The sequence below is a fragment of the Mastacembelus armatus genome, chromosome 9 (assembly GCF_900324485.2).
Source record: "Mastacembelus armatus chromosome 9, fMasArm1.2, whole genome shotgun sequence".
NCBI classification, from domain to species: domain Eukaryota; kingdom Metazoa; phylum Chordata; class Actinopteri; order Synbranchiformes; family Mastacembelidae; genus Mastacembelus; species Mastacembelus armatus.
In genome coordinates, this window is record NC_046641.1 from 8555551 (window position 1) to 8576693 (window position 21143).

General features: G+C 40.3%; 1 protein-coding gene across 2 annotated transcripts; it reads left to right on the forward strand.

The window, feature by feature from the left end:
* Positions 1–542: 542 nt before the first annotated feature.
* On the forward strand, positions 543–17470 carry LOC113138658 (phosphatidylinositol transfer protein beta isoform). Of its 2 annotated transcripts, XM_026321264.1 has the most exons (12): positions 543–614; positions 3362–3392; positions 4871–5016; positions 5252–5343; positions 5512–5519; positions 5659–5733; positions 5828–5911; positions 8174–8251; positions 11593–11703; positions 11957–12079; positions 12904–12982; positions 14744–17470. In XM_026321264.1, the coding sequence occupies exons 1-11, from the start codon at positions 595–597 to the stop codon at positions 12949–12951; spliced, it is 816 nt and encodes a 271-aa protein (XP_026177049.1). In that variant the 5' UTR covers positions 543–594; the 3' UTR covers positions 12952–12982; positions 14744–17470. The 2 variants fall into 2 exon arrangements, with proteins under 2 accessions (XP_026177049.1, XP_026177048.1); XM_026321263.1 differs by lacking the exon at positions 12904–12982.
* The last annotated feature ends 3673 nt before the right edge of the window (positions 17471–21143 follow it).

The following is a 21143-nucleotide window of genomic DNA, read 5'->3' on the forward strand; positions in this document are numbered from 1 at the left end:
ATAGTAGCCAGAGTGTATGTTTTATGAATGAGAGATTTCAGTTTCTGATTTTCACTTTGCCATTATAGGTTATTGTGTAGATGAGCACTGACTATGGAAGTGTTTTTGTGCCACAAAACCGAAATTTAAAAAAAAACTGAAAAAGTCTATAACACAATAAAGTGCAAAAGTGAAGGGGTCTGATCCTTCTGGAGTGTTATTAGATATGCTGGAGGGCCTCTGAAAAATACTCGCAACTTATAACCACATATACTGACAGACCTAGCTTCATTTCATTAATTTAAAGATAAGAGAGTATGCACCCAATGCCAGGCACCAAGTCTAAGAGCATATTATTATAAGGGGCCCAAATATGTATCATGACATTTTCCCGATTGGGTTTGAAATCAGTCTGAAAGGATGTGGAGTCGGTAACTGCTGCGGTTTTACTTTGTTGAAGAACATCGCCAGCAGAGAGAGACTGGATTGGTTAAGACGTCTGTCCGTGTCTCCTTCTGCAAATCAGCGCTCACGAGGGCGGGACCGGACGCAGCTCTTAGCAGTGACGTCAGCAGTCATCACAGGTCCCTGTGGTCTCGGAAGAGGTTTGCAGCGATGGTCCTCATCAAGGAGTAGTAAGTGCGCAGTTTTTGGCTAAACTAGGCCTTTTCCCACCTTTCTTAAACACACACATCGTTTGAAAATGGGTTCTGTAAGGCACGGCAGCTTTTCTCAGTGTTTGGACACTAAAACAAACTTTTAATTCGGTCTCGGTGCCTGTGTCAGACACACGAGGGAAGGGTGGCGAGCTGTTGTGGCCTACCGGCTTTGACAGCACTGTGACATTGTGTGACAGCGCCCGCTAACCTACGGTTTCTCCTCCGTCCACGTTAAGTAGCCTGTGGCTTGTGTTATGTGTGTTTCAGCCTGTCGAGCTTGTGTTTATTCAAGCTGCGCTACGAATTACCCTGCGATGTGCTAATGCTAATGTAACGCTGTAGCTGACATTAATGGGAAGTCACGTAGAGCTGCTAATGCTATCATCGCAAAACTGACACGTAAAACCTCTGGCCGCGTCTGACAGTTAAACGCTACTTAAGAGAAAAAGAAAGTTGGTTAATGGGCGAATTAACTGGGTGCTCTACTGTTTCAAACCAAGCTGTTTGACTCATCATCTAGCATTAGCCTGCTAGCAACGTAGTAGCTAGTGTTGTGCTAGGTTAGGCTAGCTGGGTGTTAGCTGTCAGTCATGGAGCTGAATCAAAAATATAATAATGCATAATAATAATAATAATGACATTATCAGTTCGGAAAGTTAGTCAAGCCACAGTCAGCGTCTAAACGTTTCCTTCGTCAGATCAGTGTCTTCATAGAGGAATGGGTGTATTTTGATCAGGGCAGGAAGTGTAATGTTACTAATGTGCACAGTTAGCGCTTTTCTTCCTAGCCTGTCTTTGACTACCACCATCATCGTCGCATTTATTTTCAGAGCAGCAAAGGGAGATTTACTATATCTCTGACACACATGCCACATTTTAAAATCTCTTACATTTCTGAAGCTCAATCAAATTAACTCACCTCAAATTATTAAAGTCTCGTAGCACACAAACGTGAGTCCAACAAATCCGATTACAAGTTGGTTTTTGTGTGTATGCCATAACAGCGATGTGATAGAAAGCAAGGCTAGACTGTAATACAGAAAAATATCAAAATAACTACTACAAATTCTTTGACGTCGTGGCCTCATGTATGGTCAGTGTTGTGAGCTGGTCCTGTTCATGTCAGTCTACACTGTGTTTGTGTTTAACAATGTGCTTAAACCCATACCTTCATTTTTCTTACATGTATCTTAAAATTATCTTTGCATTTCTACATAGATAGTTAGATAGATAAATAAATACTTTATTAATCCCAAAGGAATCTGTTATTCAACTACTCCATATCACAGCACCCAAAACATCCAAATACAGAAACATTCATACAAAGTGCATTAAATGTACAGATAAATAGTAATAAATAAATAAAAGATATTTAAACAGTGAATTAAAAAGTAATACAAAATAAAGTGCAAATTTTTCTGCATATTACAACATATTTGTACTTACATGCTTGTGGCTTAGACCTTTTTGGCTTTTAAAACCTTCTTCATTCAGATATGAGGAATGAATGCTTGGATGGATGGAAGAATATTTGCAGTGTTGTCAATTTGTTGAGTTGTCAATGGTCTTGTAGCATCTAGGAAAGATAAGTTATTCTCTTATGTTAATAAAGTAGTATTCATTCTGGGCAAAGCTGAGCTGTGGCAAACTATGACAATGGATAGGAAAAGTGCAATCAAAAAATAATACATGCACCAGGTGTGTTTACGTCAGGGTAAACTGCAGCCTTGCTTTAGCGCTTTGAGAGAGCTTACTCTGCATACTTTTCTTCTTCTTTCACCGTGTGTTTAGTGGTCACTGTGGCAAGTTGGTGCTCAGCAGGGTAAATGATGCAGTTGGTTTGGGCGTGGCCCTAAATTAGAAGTTGTCATGCACTTCTACAATACACTGAGTAAAGACAGTGTCTTTAGTGTTTGGATTATCCTTGGTAATAAATATTTAGATATTTTTTTTTTCCTTTGTCAAACAGCAACACCTTCTGCCACTGGTCTGTGCACCACATTTATTTGGAGTCGATATTTGTGGCCCCTTATATCTTCCTTTGCCACTCTTTCTCTCACAGCTGTTTTAATTTGCTTCATCGACTAGCTGCTATACTTTCAATGTTTGTTCTTCTCTGCTCTAAATTTCCCCCCTTGTCTGGTGACAAGTTCCTCTCACTTTGCTGAAGTCAGCAGTGTTAAACTGCACAGTAGTACTTTTATCTGCAGCAAGAGTGACCATGACCACCTTTCTGTTTCATATCAGAGAAACTTTGTGTGCATAGTGGAAGTTAGTGATTAAGCACACGTGGCTATGGCAGTAATGCTTCTTGTTCACTTTTTGCTTGATACTGAGTGGAGAGCAACTATTTGCATGCAGTCATTATGAATATCCAAAGTACAACATATTTATAGGAAATTGGTTGTATTTTGTGTATAATAGATAATAGGCATGCACAAATTCCCTCTCTTTAGATATAGAATTTCTGTTGCCATAGTCAAAGTGTTTATATTTTTATCTGTGGTATTTTCTGACCCCTGCGTTTCCTTATTAATTTTTCAGTTTTTGAATGTGGTATACATTTTGAGCAGTTTGACTTTAATCATGTTTTTCTGAACTTTCTGTGGATGTTTTTGGTAGTAGTATTATTGTGTGACTTTGAATTTAAGCAAAGTTGGAATTCTTAGCATTGTGTGACCTTGTTGTACAAGTTTCAATGTTGACAATTCTCTCTTTTGCAGCCGTGTGGTTTTACCCTGTAGTGTAGAGGAGGTGAGTAATCGTTTTATTTTTTTAAAAAAAACATTTGTCACGTTTTAAAGTTGAGAGAACTGCAATTTGTCACTCTTGTCATTGTTTTGCTTAGGCAGGCAATTGCTTCTTGTATTTAAAGAGCTTTGTGTAATGAATCAAAGCCTTTCACCCTGCTGCCTTATATGGTGAAAAAATTTCTTGGCAATTAGTGCCAGTTTTTAAAACTCATTCCAAGTATTTGAAAAGTAAGTGTTCTCTTTAGGGGAGCAACATTAATAAGAGCTCCGGTACTGAAATATAAGCAAACATCCGCCCTTCTGTCGCACTGTCGTCTGTTGTTTAAACATCACTTCACATAAGACGCTCATTAATTTCGCCTGTACACTGTGGGATCGACAAAGTTTAATGTGGAGAGCCACTGTCCCGGACAGGGCTGCTCTTCACGGTATTTAAAAGACAACAGAATAGTTGATACAATCATGCTCCCACACCATAATTCATATGTATTAGCTAAATCTGCAGTCCATTGAAGTGACACAAAGACAGTAATACATCTTACTCAGTTCATACTGGTTTAGTTGCTCAATTTAAAACACATCAAGAGATACAGTGGTGTGAAAAAGTGTTGGCCCCCTTCCTGATTTTTTTTTTTTTTTTTTTTTTGCATGTTTGTCATACTTTGTTTCAGATCATCAAACAAATTTCAATATTAGTCAAAGATAACACAAGTAAACACATCATGAAGGTTTTTATTATTAAGGGAAAACAAAATGCAAAACTACACGGTCCTGTGTGAAAAAGTGTTCCCCCCCCGTTTAAAACATAACTGTAGTTTATCACACCTGAGTTCAATTCCTCTAGCCACACCCAGGCCTGATTACTGCCACACCTGTCGCCATCAAGAAATCACTTAAATACAACCTGCCTGTCAAAGTGAAGTAGACCCTAAAGATCCTCAAAATCTAGACATCATGCTGAGATCCAAAGAAATTCAAAAACAAATGAGAAAAAGTCTGGAAAAGGTTATAAAGCCATTTCTAAAGCTTTGGGACTGCAGCGAACCACAGTGAGAGCCAAACATCTCTATTTAGTTGTTTTTTTTTGTTTTTTTTTTATGTATACTTTAGTTGAACTGTTCAGTGTTGCCTATGGGGTGACTACATAGGCTGTGATAAGATATATTTAGTTTCATCTGAGGGCATCAACCATAACAATAGTTGAGAGCCACTGGCTTAAAACAGAGATAAGATGAAAAGAAGAGAAAACATAGACAGGATTTCTTATTCACAGGCCACATGCAACTTGTCATCAAAAAAACAATGCAATGCAAATGATGTTTATAACTGTTTTCTATCTCAGCAAATTTTATATAGCTCATCAAACCTGGAACATTAACAAGTTAGTTTAAACCAGCTTTCTGACTTTCTTTGAATTTTTTTTTTTTTTTTTTTTTTTTTTTACACTGTCACCTATCTATTTTGTTATTTGTGTTGCAGTATCAAGTGGGACAGCTGTTCTCAGTGGCTGAAGCAAGTAAAAATGAGACAGGTGGTGGTGAAGGCATTGAGGTGCTCAAGAATGAGCCCTATGAAAAAGAGGGCGAGAAAGGACAATATACACACAAAATCTACCACCTAAAGAGGTGTGTGCCTTTTTTGGTCTTTTTGAATTTAGTTTGATCCCATGTTTGTCTTCTGATATTGTAATAGCACAGTTCTACCAGGCAGTGTCAGTGTTGCCTCATCTTTGTTGTGACACAATTTTTGGCATTTTTGCTCCTGCACAATCTTTCCTCTAAAGCCCTTGATAAGTGTGTCTTACTTTTCCCTTTCTCTACCTCCATCTACCCATTCCCATCATCTCTCCCCACTGTACAGTAAAGTCCCAGGGTTTGTCAGACTATTAGCCCCTGAAGGCTCCCTGGTATTCCATGAAAAAGCCTGGAACGCCTACCCCTACTGCAGAACCAGTGAGTCCCCCTTCCTATGTCACTGAAACCCTTAATCCTCCTAAGGGTTAAATACACTTATTTGCATCATGGCCATATATTGTCTGTGATGTGAATTTACGGAGTATTAGTTTTATATATTTACTGATGCTTCTTTTCTTTTTTTCCTCATGCCTAACCTTGATTCAGTTGTGACGGTAAGCCTTTCAATTGCTTTTTTTAACTTTGTTTCTTGACTTATCAAAATATTCCTTCAAATAAGTTTAAGGTGTTTTAGTATGATCAATAAATTCAGTTCTGTCACATCAATCCTATCCTGATTTTTTTTCCTTGAAGAACGAGTATATGAAAGACAACTTCTTCATTAAGATTGAGACGTGGCACAAACCAGACCTCGGCACACAAGAAAATGTGAGTACATTTTCATCTAATCAAGGAAACATTCAGTTTGGACATAACACTGGAGTTTGTATGCTTTTCTTATGTTTTCTGTTGGGTTTTTCAGGTGCACGAACTAGATAATTCCACGTGGCAAAATGTGTCTGTTGTACCCATTGACATCGCAGACAGAAGTCAAGTGTCTTCTTCTGTAAGTACTCCCCCCACTGCAAGATAAAAAAAACAGTTTGGCGCCTTCATGTGGACAAACCTGATCATTACTAAGCTGTTTGCCACACTCAGTTCATTTTACATATGACTTACCAGTGATGTTGATTTATACTGATATATTTTTGAGCTGCAATAATTGTATCACTTCATTACTTTTGAGTGTATATTTGTTTTTTTGATTTTTTTGCTTTTTAAGTCATTTTGTTTTGTATTTCATGAGTTTAGAATTATGGTGTTGCAGTGTTACTGGCACAATCAGTAAATTTGGGGAGTTAATAAATGTGAATGAAACTGCCAATAGACAAATATTGTTACATTTAAAACTGTATGTTTTCAGCAAATTGACATGCACTTATGTTGCTGTTGATCAGATATTGCTGGGCCAAATGTCACATTATCCAGCATCTAATTCTTTCTTTCTTTTTTTCAATCATACCAGACAAGCTGGAATTTGTGTGAAGCTGTTTTAGTAGACCTGGTGGATCTCAGGCTGGGAATGTATTTTAGTTAGCTGGAGATGAAACACATATCTTCCTGGCAAACACTGGGTTGCAAAAATTGGCATGTTTGTTGGAGAAAATGACATTAGATTGCTGAAGTATAATGTTTAAACAGTTTCTTAAGATTTGGTCTCCTGTTTGCTGTATTATCTTGAAGGTATTGAAATGTTTGTACTCCATTTAAAGAGTGTGTATATACCACCAAAATGAGCACCAAAAATGGCCTTGATAATTTTTCAAAATACATTTTTTTTAACTCACATTTGAAATCTGTGAAATCTTACTTGAGGATGTTGCACATTATTTCTGTTATTTGACAACACATTGCCTCATTTCACTGTGGCTATGTGCGTATGTGTGGCTATTTTGGCTGAGAAGCACTGGTTTGTGTGTGTACGTGTTTGTTTGTGGTGGGTAGTTAACGAGGCGGACGTGTTTGCCTTGCTGGAAGAGTGTGTTGTGTCTGAGGGCCCTATCAGCCCTCAGCCTCAGGCATGGCTGCAGGGCCCGGGGCGTACCGCCAGCACAGATGAGTTTGTTAGTGTAATTAAGGCTCACAGTGCTTCATATGCCGGAACTAGGCAAATACACACATGACGCAAACACACTTGGTCTTTTAACACGCACACACTCTTTTACTTGAGGAGTAGCTTCTTTTCGTTTACCACGGCGCATCGATTCACAGACCTCATTAGTGCAGCACAGTGTATTGTTGTAGTGATGGTGCTCTCAGCATTAAAACAGCCAAATTAGAGAGTGTGTGTTGTGCGTGTGTGTTTATGTGTCGATGTATGTCTAGGGGTGGCTTTCTATCTCTTTCCACACGTTTGGCACACTCCTGTTGGCCAATAGCCCTGAAAAGTAGCTTTTAGCTGCAGGCATATCATGATTTATTTAAAATTACTGGGCCCTTGAGCTGTTGATAATTTGAAAGCCATTTCATTTATTTGTATTACTCTTCTCTTGCCTGTTTTATGAAGTCAACTTTGTCACGTGCTCAGCATATGTACTCACTATCCTTCTGTATTTTTCTATATGCCTTTTAAGTGTGTTTTTTTTTTTTTGCCCCCCCCCCCATGAGACTAACAGTCTCAGGCTAGACATTGCTTAATGTACTGCATCTATAGGCTAAAGGAATGCTGTTTCATTTAGAGCTGTAGGCGCATACACACACACACACACACACACCCCAACCCTCATCAGCACATATGCAAGTAGATGCCAACACATTCACTTACAGTACATGTACTGGCACTGCTCTCACCCTAATTAAACAGATGTTGCTGGTGGCATCAACGCGCCACAGACAGCCTTATCATCGAGCTGCTGAGTTGTTGCTCCATGACATTATCTCTGGTGGTGGTGGGTCGTGGAGAATAAATGCAGGTCTCACTGGCCTTTCAGTAGCAGTGACTGCTCTGCTCCTTGGTTTAGAGCACTGTTAGTGAACCATAGTGTACACACAGCCAGTTCTATAACCTACTGAATACCACAATGAAATGAAACTTTTTTTTGTTTAATTATTATTATATTAGTTATTCTAATAATGATATTATGTTAGAAATTCTTTTTTGCAAAAATGGTGCCAGACTTTGAGATATCAGAAATTTCTTAAATCATAGTATAGCAGTATCAATGTATGGCCATTTAAATTAAAGTTACAAAAGGATGAGCTCACTTTGTGTCAGAAATATATAATGTGGGATGTATTTTATTCATTATATAAATTGCTCTCCATCTAGGACTACAAGCCAGATGAGGATCCTGCCAAGTTCAAGTCAGTTAAGACTGGTAGAGGACCTCTTGGGCCCACCTGGAAGGTAATGCTCTTTTCAGCCACAGAAATTAGATATTTCACATTCACACACAAATGGCAAGTAATGTCACTGGAGATTAAATTCAACCCACGTTTGACCTTGGATACCAGACTGCTGTATACCTGTTCACTGTCATTTATATAAGACTTAATTCTACAGCTGTGGTTTCACAAACAGTTCAGACCATAAGTATTTGGACAGCTATACATTTTTTTGTTCTTCTAGCTCTCAGCTTTACATAAGCACAAAATGAACTATGTGTGAAATCTAGTAGTTCAAAAGTAGTAGGACAGATACACGAGGGTTAAATAAAATCATTTAATATTTAGTGGAAAATCCTTTCTGCTAAGTGACTGCCTGAAGTCTTCCACTTTATAGATGTTTTGAGTCTTCATTGGTGATGCTCTCCCAGGTCGTCACTGCAGCCAAGTTCAGCTTTTGTTTATTGTGGAGTCTGTCTGCCAGTAGTCTGGTCTTCAGAAATTAGAACACAGAACCACTGAACTAAGATAAGATCTTTAGTTGTTTAAGATGTTGTCCTGCTGAATGATGAAATGCCGTCCAATGAGATTAGATGCATGATGCATTTGGCTGAATCTGACCAAACAAAGTGCTTGTCTGTGCATCTGCATTATCCTCTTGGTTCCAGCAACAGTGAAATAATCAGTAAATGGCAGTATGACAGCTCCACTGGCCAGCCATACTGTACGTGCTAACATCGAAACAACAAAGAGCCCAAGAAACTTGTAGTAGCCAGGTGTCCAGTTACTTTTAACTGTTGTGGTGTGGTTATAGTGTTTTAAAAGGGCTTTATCTTCTACTTGGTTCTTTTAATGTGATATCCATTTATTTCAAGTTGAGTGTGCTGAAGCACTGAGTCTGAAGAACAAAATGTGTAACTGCCCAAATTCTTATGGTCTGGACTGTAGTTTGCACAAGACCATGGATAATTCTGTGCAGTTGTCATGGTTTAAAATGAATGCTGCAGTGTTTTTATCATTTAAAAGTTCAACATGGCTGCTGTAACGTTACTGTTAAACAGAACACTTTCAGTGCACTAGTGAAACTAAGTTGGTTGTAATAAAATGGAAAAAATATGGAACATCTGTAAATCTGTCCAGGACAGACTATACCCCCCATAGAGAGCCTTATGCTAGCTCTGAAGAAGCTACAGGGTTGAATGGCTGGAATAAGAGACACCATGCATACAATTGCTGGCGACACCCTCAGCTAACAAAAACCCACTGTTGAAAACAAAACACATGACATTTTGGTTAGTGTTGCCAGAAGGTATGTGAGCAACTTCCAGAAAATGGAAGAGTTCAGTGGTCTGATTGGACTCAGATTGCATTTTGTGTTTGGTGGTGGAAGCATCATGTTGTGCTTATGACGATAGCAGGTAGAATGAATGAAGCCAAAGTCGGCAGGAGAAATGCTACTTGGGGAGAAGATTTATTTTCCAGTAAGACAACAACCCCCAAAAATAAAGCCAAAGCTACACAGGAAATCCTAAAAACAGCAATGTTCTTGTCCGGGAGTTAGTGTCAGAGTCCAGACCTCAATCCAATCAAAAATGTGTGGTTGGACTTGAGAAAAGCTTTTTGCTCATGGTCACTGTACAGCTGAATAGTGCTTCAGCAGTCTTTCAAAGAACAATGGAGGTGAATTTCAGTGTCTAGGGGTGCAAGGCGCAGCTGACATATTCACATAGACCCTAGTCTTGGAAAAAAAAGTTGCCATGTAAGAGATAAATACTGTTCTTTTTTTTTTTCCCCCTGTTTTGTTTGTATTCAGAGATTATCTTTCCATAGAAATGTATTTTTTTCCACAGCACATCAGAATAGCTTTGTGTACAGAAGAGCTCAACACTGCAGGACGTGGTGTCAGTTAGCACTGTAAGGCTGCAGTTTGATGAAGACAAATCACCTCTTTCTCAACCCTAATTGGATGTAATAGAATTCTCAAGTCACCAGGTCAGATCCAGGTTCCACACTGAGCTTAGTCTGCCAGAGTTTCATCATGACAGTAGATGAAGAGGGAAATGGGAAAGAGGCATGTGTATGGACATCGATTCTAAATTTGACAAACAGCAATTCTGCATACAGACTTTGCCAGGAGTTTTGTTGCATTCCCCTCCCCGTCGTACCCCGCAGCCTCACAAACGGGTCCTGCTCACTGGTGGAGCACTGAGAATTTCTTTTCTGCGGTGGAGCCCTCAAAGTTCACCATGGGAAACTTTCCTCTACTTCAAAAATGTTCACAGAACAAAGGCAGCCAAACAGCTTTTAAAAGTATGGAAAAAAGAAGCACAACTTTTTATTTTGTGTTTTTAATTAGATCACTTTCCCGTCCGCTGTGGACATGGAAAAAGACTGTTTTTGAAAAGGTGAAAAAAAAAAAAAAAAAAAAGTAGTTATGTGACAACACAGGCACAATTTCTGCTGGCTTCTCAGAGCAATGAAACTCTTGTCTATCTCTGCATGCACACATGCTTGCATATCAGTACCCTTTGTATTTCTGAAAACTTCTGCTCCTTTGAGTGGGGCACAGAGAGGGAGAGAAGAAATGTCACCGTAAGTGTTTTGATGTAGAATCCGTTTCATGTGAAGTTCTCCTTTAGCGATGACAACTTTTCTAAACCCACTGCAAATTTAGAAATGTTTCTCATTTCCCCTCTCCCCGCTCTCCTCCATGATCGCAGCATCAAACAGCAGTGGGATGAGGGTGATTGAGGCGGGTCTGTGGCATTTTCTGTTGGAATGCCGAGCCAGAATGAAGTGATTAATTAAACAGGTGTTCTCAGAGGGAGAGTATGGGTGTTCTGGGGGCGAGTAGGTCCTAGGTGTTAATAATGTAACTCGCTTTTCACCACGACGCCCTTATCACTCCGCGAGCACCGTTTTATCTACCTTCCGTGGCCACAAAGGCATGCCTGTCGGGAACGGTGTCGCTGTCAGGGCGGAGGCAGAGAAATGGTTCCTTCATCTGGAGTTTATCCACTTTGCTCTGCCCCAGCCCCCCTCCTCCTCTCTTCTCTTCTTCAGAGGGAGGCAGAGTGCAAGCTGCGGATGGATTTAGAAAGTGTGTTGTAGATTAGAGCACTTTTATCTCTCCACAGCACATCTTCATATTGATAATTATTTCAGCAAGCTCCATACCCAAAGCATTATGTATTAATGGTTTTAGCTTTTAATGCAGCCAAGATTAGTCTAAAATAATAATCTCTCAGCCTTCTGCTGTTACGATTATGCTCTCATTGCAAAGTTTCTGTCAAGTTTATGCTGTGCTTTAAAAAGTGATGGGTTGTAAGTCCTGGTTTTCTTTTGGTGGTGTTCTCCCTAAAGAAAGAGCTGGTTAACAAGACTGACTGTCCAAGAATGTGTGCCTACAAACTGGTCACAGTCAAGTTCAAGTGGTGGGGCCTACAGACCAAAGTAGAGAACTTCATCCATGAGGTTAGTGAGATGGTTATACACATACACAATTTATTTTTACTCAGGAGTTGTATTCAAGCTCTGAGAGTTCCAGATTTTCAGAAGCAGTACTCTGATTGACCAAGACTAGCACTGAGTGATAATCCACCATTTTTTTTGACCCTGTGCAAATGGAGCATCATGATATGATTGTATTGTTTTTTTGTTTTCCAAAAATTTTGGATTTTCATCCATATCAACCAGCCCTAATCAAGACTACCACTCTCCCCTGCAGCAAGAGAAGAGGATCTTTACTAACTTCCATCGCCAGCTCTTTTGCTGGATTGATAAATGGGTGGACCTCACCATGGATGATATCCGGCGGATGGAAGCAGAGACACAGAGGGAACTGGATGAGGTGAGTGCTTAAAGTAAAGATTATTCCATAACTGATGGTTAACCTTGTGAATAGGAAACTACATTACATTTCTAATATTGGCCAAATTTCAGATACTCGACTTTTTTATCCTATTAAGGCTGTTTTTACATCCAATAATGGGAAGTAAAACTGTACAGACAAGAAGTGTAGTGTGCTAAAACAGGAAGCTTGTTGGAAGCAATCTTGTCTTAACTGATATTCTGAATATACATCTTAAAGGTAATTTACTCTTTATTGCATATGTAGCCCAGTGACCTGCTTTGTTGTCAATGGATTTTAAAGTATGTGCTATCGATATGGTGTTATTGCTGTCATGGGAAATGTGTCTGACAATTCTTCAAACTACTTGAATATTATGTCTGAAACACTTACATATTGCCACTATTCCCTAGTGGAAGTTTTAAGTTTTATACTAAAACATTCTGTGAACAGCAGAAAATGTATTTTTTTTCTATTGAAAGATTTTTTTTTTTTTTTTTTTAAATATCCTGATGAATTATGCTAATGAATCAACTGACATTAGCATTAAAGAACATTAAAATAAAAATGTATACTAACATTTAGCTTTCCTGATTAACACCACTGTATGACCAGCTTTCCAAAGACTAACGTAACAATTACGCATGTCCTGTTAACATTTTGCACCACAACCATTACTTCCTTGATAGCCAGATTTTGAGAATATGTTTTGGAATGTATAACAACTAAAAGTAAGAAACTTTCTTAACCTTTACTTCGTCCTGTCTGCCCCCACCGGCCTCTTTATCCCTGTTTTTGTGATGTACTGTGTTATTTTTGTCCAGATGCGTAAGAAAGGCTCTGTGCGAGGTACAAAGGCTGCAGACGAGTAGCCAGGCCAGGTGTAGGTCTGAGTGTTTCTGTGTAAGTTCTCACTGGTAGAGGGTCTTCGATCTTCGATGCTTACCCTGCTCCCTGTGGGCATTCTGTGTTGCTGCACGCCTGTGCTGCTTTCACTCTTTGGTGTTATGAAAGGGCTCTGCTATGTCTTTGTGCACACATGTGCATGCTTTCACATGCAACTCCATAGCTCACTCTGAATTAGTTAATCAATAACACCAGATCACAAAGGAATGTGACGTGTGTGCTGGGTGGTTAGGGGTTTTGCTGACCCGGTGAAAATGGTTTGCATGATTGCGTTTCTGTGTGTGTGTCTGCAATTGTATATGCAAGTGAGTTGTTTTCTGGATATACCCAGACATCTGGACAGACTTTTCTCAGTCACTCATGGTATTTTATTAAGAGGTGGCCAGCAGTTAAAAACATATACAAAAGGCCTGTCCAGTACCTGCAATCCAGAACCTCCTGAAAGAGGAATACAGGGCAGATGAGAAAACAATCCTCTGGTAAATCACAGACTTTAATTTCTGTGAATTACATTCTCTCTAAAACCTTACCACTAGCTGTTGAAACTACTCTGAATTTCAGCCTGGGAGCTTTTGGCCGTACAAGGAGAAAAAGGGAGGAATCCGGGCTGGACTGGCCAAAGTGGACCAGGCTCAAACATTCCTGGCTTACTACCAACATACAGCATTTAGTGCTTAGCCTCCTCCCTCCTCCACATCTCGCCCAATTCACCATGTGTTTCCCATTTTCCCTTGGAGTAAGTAAACAGGCGGGTGCCGTCAAAGAGGGCTGTGGTGAGGAGGCGGACATGGTCTGAACCTCTGGGCTAAAGGGTTAGCAGGGTCACAGTTGGACTGTACAGGACGACTTCGTGATAGTGGCCAAAGCCTACTTCTAGTCACCGCCAGTCAGGTTCTTAAGAAGACTTGCTTTGAATGAATGAGAACCTCTGCGTTATGGAGACAATACAACAGTCATGTCTGCTTTTCTTTTTTTTGTACCTATATATATATATATATATATATATATATATATATATATATATATATAGGTCAGTTGTAGAAGGGGGAGGAATGAGAGAAGAAAGGAGTGGTTTCAAGATGGCTCCTTTTTTCCTCATTAACATACAAATGGAAAACTGCAGTTGAGAAGAAGTGATTGAGAGAAAAAAGGGAGAGAGGATGGAGGAAAGGATGGAGAAGTGGGAGGGTGAATCCATTTCATCAGATCTGTCTATTCTTCTGTTTAGAGCCACTGTTAGGTTGAACTGTTCCATTAAGGTGTTCGGCTATCAGATTCCAGCACTAATTGACTTTCCAAAGCCATCAGCCTCAGGGTGGGAGAATTTGAAAGCGATGCTTTTATCTAGAAGACAAACAAGGCGTTTGATAAAGACTGCTGGAGCAGATTTTTAAGGAAAAGCTAAAGATTTTAGTTTGCAAAAAGAAATTTGCATTTTTAATGGCATGTGGTGCAAGAAGTGAAGTCATGTTTAATGAATACAATAGAAATGTCTAAGCCCTTTGCACAGTAACTAGCAAACATTCATTCCAAGCATCCAATAAACCTGCCCTCACTTGTTTAGCTTACATAAATCGTGTGTGTGTGTGTGTGTGTGTGTGTGTGTGTGTGTGTGTGTGTGTGTGTGTGTGTGTGTGTGTGTGTGTGTGTGTGTGTGTGTGTGTGTGTGTGTGTGTGTGTGTGTGTGTGTGTGTGTGTGTGTGTGTGTGTGTGTGTGTGTGTGTGTGTGTGTGTGTGTGTGTGTTCTTTTCCCCACAGCTTCGCAAACAGGGTGAAGTACGAGGAACCAGTGCTGCAGACGAATGAAAAGGCAAAGGATTTTAAACACCCACCACGACAGCAGCAATGGAGACGAAGAGGGCTCCTTTGGTGCCACTTTTTACCTTAACTGAATTAGGCTGTGGAGGAGGGAGTGCTGCTACCTGCAATCAATAAAGCAGATCCCTGACTTGCACCCAATCACAGACATTCTATCCACAGAGGAATTGATTTGTAGAAACCAACACGATCCCAGCTGATAAGCCTCTGGTTAATTTTGATCTCCCAGACAGAGAAAGGCCAGCTATCAGCATCACAGTATTGACGAGACCTAGCCTTGTGGAGAGATATGAAGAGGAGCCACTTGCAGTAGAGAGGGGGTTTTTTTTGTTTGTTTTTTTTTAAACAAAAGCAAATCCATTGGCTTGATTCCACAGTGGCATATTATTTTGGTTTTTCTTTTTTTGTCAGTGTAACCCTCCAACACATTCCTCTCAGAATGATGCCCTGTCTGACCTCTCTCTGTCTCCTCGGTTTTAACCGTACACACTGTGGCTCAATGGTTTGCATTCCCCGGCATGAGTCTGTCTGTTTGTCATACTCATGTTCCTTCCTGCCACAGCCTCCATTAAAAGATTACTAACACCCTTGGCGCCTTGGCCCATTGTAATCCTTCCCCCATCACCCCACCTTACACAAAGCACTGCATCTTATTAACACTGACAATCATGCCTGTGCAGGTATTCACTCTCACTCCTATACAGATTTAATAGAAACCCGCACGCATACATACGACACACATACATTGACACATGAGGATCAACGTGCGAATTCACACTCGCAGGTGTGGATGCCTTTGCAGTGACTGGTACCTTTAGCTCAAGCTGGGCAGATCCATGCAGGCTTTTTCAGCTATAAAGGATGTTACTCTGGAAGTGTTTACAGCTTGGTCCCCCTCCCCATCTCCCCCACACACTCCCTGTTCTAAAGAAAGCCACACATATGTAACATACAACGCAACATTCACCTAACAAACAGATGTCCCCAGAGAAAACCTGCACTGAAAAACAGCCACAGATGGTGCTACACCCCTCCAGCCTCTGTCACAAGCAAAACTGCACCTCACTGCTCACCCCGCCCCACACAGCCCACCCAGGAGGCCTGCCTCGCTCGTCTGGTCTCTGTGGTAGTTTTCCAAAAGACCTCTTCTGCTTCATGCTAGTTGTGTTTACAGATTAAAACGGGTTTATCAGCGCCCGGTCAACACCAGCACCACACACTGCTTGCCTTAATCTCCAGACCTTTATACCTGTTGCACCTGTTATACCTATTGTACCTCTGCTGACAGCTGTTGCTCTAGCTACCTCCCTCAGTTCACAGACAATTTTCTGGATGCCTAAAGATTAGCACTAGTTGCTATTTTGTTTGGAGTAAATCATGGCAGACAGAGCTTTATGAGTGACAATGTTTGTGATGTTTTCCTCAGTGTGTAGAATTGCTTGCGAATCCCTTCGTTTCCTGATAAGTGTCACAGCGCCTGAGCAAGTGCAATTCCTTAAGCAAGCAAAAATTTGTGCTTTGCAGCCGTAACAGGCAATGTGCACTGTTATGGCTGCAGATTTACAACTCTGCCTCAGACCAGCCGTTTGACTTTTCAACATTGTTGCACTTTCACAAGTGCTGTTTCTTTACTTAGGCTTCAGAATCATGTGGCAATGACCTGCAGTGTTGATCATCACTAGTGTTACATATATTTACAGTGCAAGTGATTTCATGTCCATGTTTTTCAGTTTTCTTTTGTTTTTTTTGTGTGGTGTGGCAATGTCTCCAATTGCACAACAGGATTTGTGTGTATGCTTTTTTTTTTTTTTTTCTAAATAATTGATTTTCCACATTTTTAGGACCCAGATAAAATATCAGAGTTAAATTATTTTAGTTTTTTTTTCTTTTTTCAATTATTTTGTTGGTCCAATGAGAGAATGTAATTGTTTCCTTAGTAATGGGTTATTGACTTGTCCAAAGCGTGTAAATGGATTTCTGATATGTTTACATGTATTTGACAGTTGTAGGCTGTTAATTTAGGAAAAATTTGAAGCAACTGTATGATTCAACATTTTTCACAACAAACTCTTCTCAGGTGACCAGTACAATGCTTTCCTGATATTGTTCCTAAGTTGCCCAAACCATGGATTCCTCTATATCACACCATGCCCTTTTCTGTGCTAAATATGGTATTGCAGATTGAAAACGATGAGAGGTGGTCATGATGCAACCTCTGTTCATTTTTATCACAGTATGCGAAACAGCCATGTGGTCTTTGTTACTGTACTGGGATTGTGCATATGTTTTAAAAGAGCAAAAAGTGTCAAACATTTTGGCTTCCATGTAATCAATGTTTCTGAGTGTATCTTAATGATTCCTGCTGTCTACTGAATAGAGAACCCAGTGAATAATATAAATCGATGGTTTACCATCTGTCAAAACTGTCACACAGGGGAGAGGAAGTATTGGCAAAACAACTGTATAGTCTTATCCTAATTTATGAAATCTCCAACTGTAAAATTTCTGGCCGTCTTGCTTTTAATTGTTTCTGATCATCTTTTTAATTTCAGGGGACACGGTAGTGAATGTATCATATTTTGTGCCTTTTCCATTCTGTCGATCTTTTTGTGTGCCTTACGTCTACATCTTGTATCTAAATATCAAATAAATTTTGTCTGGAAGGTACGCTTTGATTTCTGCTGTTTTTGTATGGTTGTGTACAGGTAGATGCCAGAGAGTGTATGTGGTCTGACATTTGTGTTGTGCAGCCATGTTTCCTTCAGGCCAATGGATATGTGTTATCGACTGGTCCAAGAGATGTCACTGCTGTTTCTCCCCTTGTAACAGCTTTGACCAGCTAATGGCACTAGCAATCCTGTAGACGACTAGCTTTGGAAGCACTCTTCACAATATATCCAGCTTTTAAACCACTGCCTAGTCATTTATAAGTCACTATCTTTTAAATAATGCAGTTAACAGATTTTGCTTGAATTAATTGAGAGGGCTGAGAATTGAAAGTGCTAGTTCTCTGCTCCAAAATGCACATATGAACAGATAAACATTTCTACTGCAAAGTTACTGGTGACTCCAAAATGCACCAGACGTTCGGTGACCTGTGGGTCAGAAGAGTTGCACAATAGCAGCGGAATCCATGCTAAAGAGCAGGAAGAGCCACTGGTCTGCTGGCTGAGATATCTGCCTTTTTTTTTTTATTGTTTGTGCAGGAATGGTCACATGTGCGTGCTGCAAGGAAACCAGTCGTAATGTCCCAGAACAAGCAAATAATGCTGTTTCTAAAAGGGGAGATGGGTAGACTCGCCCACGCACCTCCTGTTAAGTGGCAGCTCACAGCAGTCTACAGTAGGCATCTATCCATCCATCCATGTGTCTCACTTGCAGACAGGATGAAGGGACATGTCATGAGTGAGCCCCTGTCGTTTAAATAGATGAGGCAACAGATGAAGAGAAGAAATGAATCTCAAAGGGAGACTCAAGATTTGACACAGCAGGACATTCGGGCATGTTGCCGAAGAAAGCCTCCACATTCAGATCTAAAAACATTTTGTGATAGCCAGAGCAGCCAGCTTCGTTCCTTCAAATCATAAACAGAATTCACCATATACTTAAGTGTGTGCAAACGATTGTAAAGGCCTAGACTACAAAGACTTGCACTGTTTCTCACACCACATGGCTGCATTTCCTGTTGCAAGACTGTACACTGAGGTGAGAGCTTCTGCTATTGGAGGAAGTGGCACAATGAAGATTAAACTCACAGTTTGGTCCATTCCTGCCATGTTTGTGTTTGTGGCCTTCCCCTAGGGCTAGATTTGCTCAGGAGCTGTGGGTTTTCTCAGAGTGGGAAGTTATTTCTGGCTTCCACTGGTTGGTAGTGATGTCACGAGTGTTTCCTCATCCTCCGGGCTCGGGTCAAGTTTAGCCCCGGAGACTCTCCTGAGACTTTCCTGTTGTTTTGAGCAAGGTGGAAGAGGTGTTGAGCCAACTGACGAGGAGGGAAGGGTCAGACGGTGTCTCTGTAGCATCCCTCCTCTTTATACAATGGTGCTTCTCTGGATGACAGATGCTGCTTAACCCCCCCTGACCCAGGGACTTGTGATAGCTCAGCTGAGTGACAGTCCCAAAGACAACACACAGAGGCTCTACACTGCCCGATCTGCACAGGATGCCGTCCCCCCTCTACAAGGGAAGGAACTGTCTCTTTGGGTAACCCTCATGATAATATATGTCTATGTGAGGAAAAGCTTAACACCATGAATTAAGGGTAGAGAAGGGCACCCACTTCTGCTATCTTGACTATTCAGTAAAATATTGAGACAAATTGAGTGCTAAATCACTGCAGAGAGTGCACTGTGACAGTACATGTAAGCCTGTGGACTGTCCATTGTCATGAAGTTGCCTCAGCAGCAGCTCTGAGCTGCATTTATCATCACTCGGGACTCTGGGGGAAAGAGACCATGCCATCGGTTTGTCATACTTAACTTGTCTGTCTCCATTTGTGTAGACAGCAGACCGAGTTGGCAGGAACCCTATTGCAGGGGTATTAGTATTACAGTCAGACAGAACAATATCTTGATCTTCCTTTCTGCTGTTAAGCTGCAGAAAACTTGTTTCTAGTGTTTTGTGATAAAACAGGATTTTGTACATTGAGAAATGAACTTGAATGCTGGTATTTGTAAGGAGCTTCGCAGTGCAGTGACGGCAACCGTGGCTCAAAACTGTTTGATATTCATTCTCTGTTGTGTTTGTAATTCTGCATCTAGCTGGCTCTCAGATGGAGTCAGTTCTCCAATGAGGTGATACTGAGAAAGTGTGTGATTTTATTTATTTATTTTTTTTTCTTTTAACAACACACCACACAAGCCCAGCAGCCTTCTGAACAACTCAACACCTCAACATTTCTTCCCTAGAAGACAGGCACTTTACACCATGTCATCTTCGAAACACCACCACTGTCTGTCCCTGGCTCCACACACTGAGCTGCTGTTCTCTCTGCTCTAGAGTGCACGTCCACACCCCCAAAATTCCAAATATACACACTTCCCAGCACCTTTCAAAGCCTTGTCCTGACCTGTTTTTAGCCTTAGTCCTGACATGGAGCCTTCTCCTCTAAATGGAGGGCTAGGCATATTGTCTGCTTCTGTACACCAGCAGTTTGTGTCATTCCTCTGGTGCAGAAACATCCTAGAGTGGCATCTATAAAAGAAGCATTAAAAATTCAATCAGAAATTGCAGTATAGTATAGAATATTTGTACATTTAGAAATCTAATTATTATTAATCATTATCTTCTAGAAGAGAAGGACTCATGTCAGCCTTAGGTGATGATCACATTACTGCCAACCTTTCACTGAATTACTGGACTTCTCTTAAAATAACACGACTAAGCCAGTGGGGCTGAACATAGTTTTAAAAAAAAAAAACATTTATTTATTTATCTATTTATTTATTTATTTATTCAAAAATGCATTTACTTTAACACACTTCCATCTATTTACACTTTCAGCCCCAGCTTTTCTTTTATGATTTTTAAACCAAAACATAATATTTCCCTGCCTTGGATTCATACAAGATTAAAAATGTATTGGCAGAATGTACCAGTTTGAGCCTTTATGCTTCATATCACCGTTTTTCCTTTATAGCGCCAATGTGCAATTATCCTCCACTTCACTGGCGCCAGCCGCTAGGTGGCACTGTGCCTGTATGGTAAAAGTCTTCGCGCTTCCCTCCCCAAAGGTACAGCAGCACTGTCAGACATCATATCCTCCAAATGAACACTGTCCATTGTGTCGGGAAGATAAAACATAGTGTTATAATTTCACCAAAGTAAATGTCCATTGTGCTGAATGAAATAGCGTTTTGTTCAATATTCCCACGTGTCCTTTATTTCTAATCATTAGACTTCTCGTAATAATGTAAAAATACAGCAGCCACACAGACACACAACCCTGGATGAAAGTAGAATGAAACACATTTGACACATTTCAGATACACATTTCTTTGTGTTCCCTGCTCATTGCACGGGAGCATGAAGGCGCATTATGAATTAGACTACAGGGCAGAAATTAGGACAAAGTGCCTGTGTAAAATGACAGCACAGAGGCCGAAGATATCAAAAAGTAGACTGGAATCAGATTAAGGCACTGACTCAATCGTTTTGAAATTATTGTAGGCCTTTTTTTTTTTTCCAAACTCACCTAAAGTTCAAACCAGACTATTTTCAGTTCATATTTAATACAGCTCAACCATACACACATAATCTAGGCTACTGTGGGCCTACAGCTAAGTAACCTATACAGTCAATTATCCCTGATTTGCAAACACCTTCTAGTTTACAGAGTATG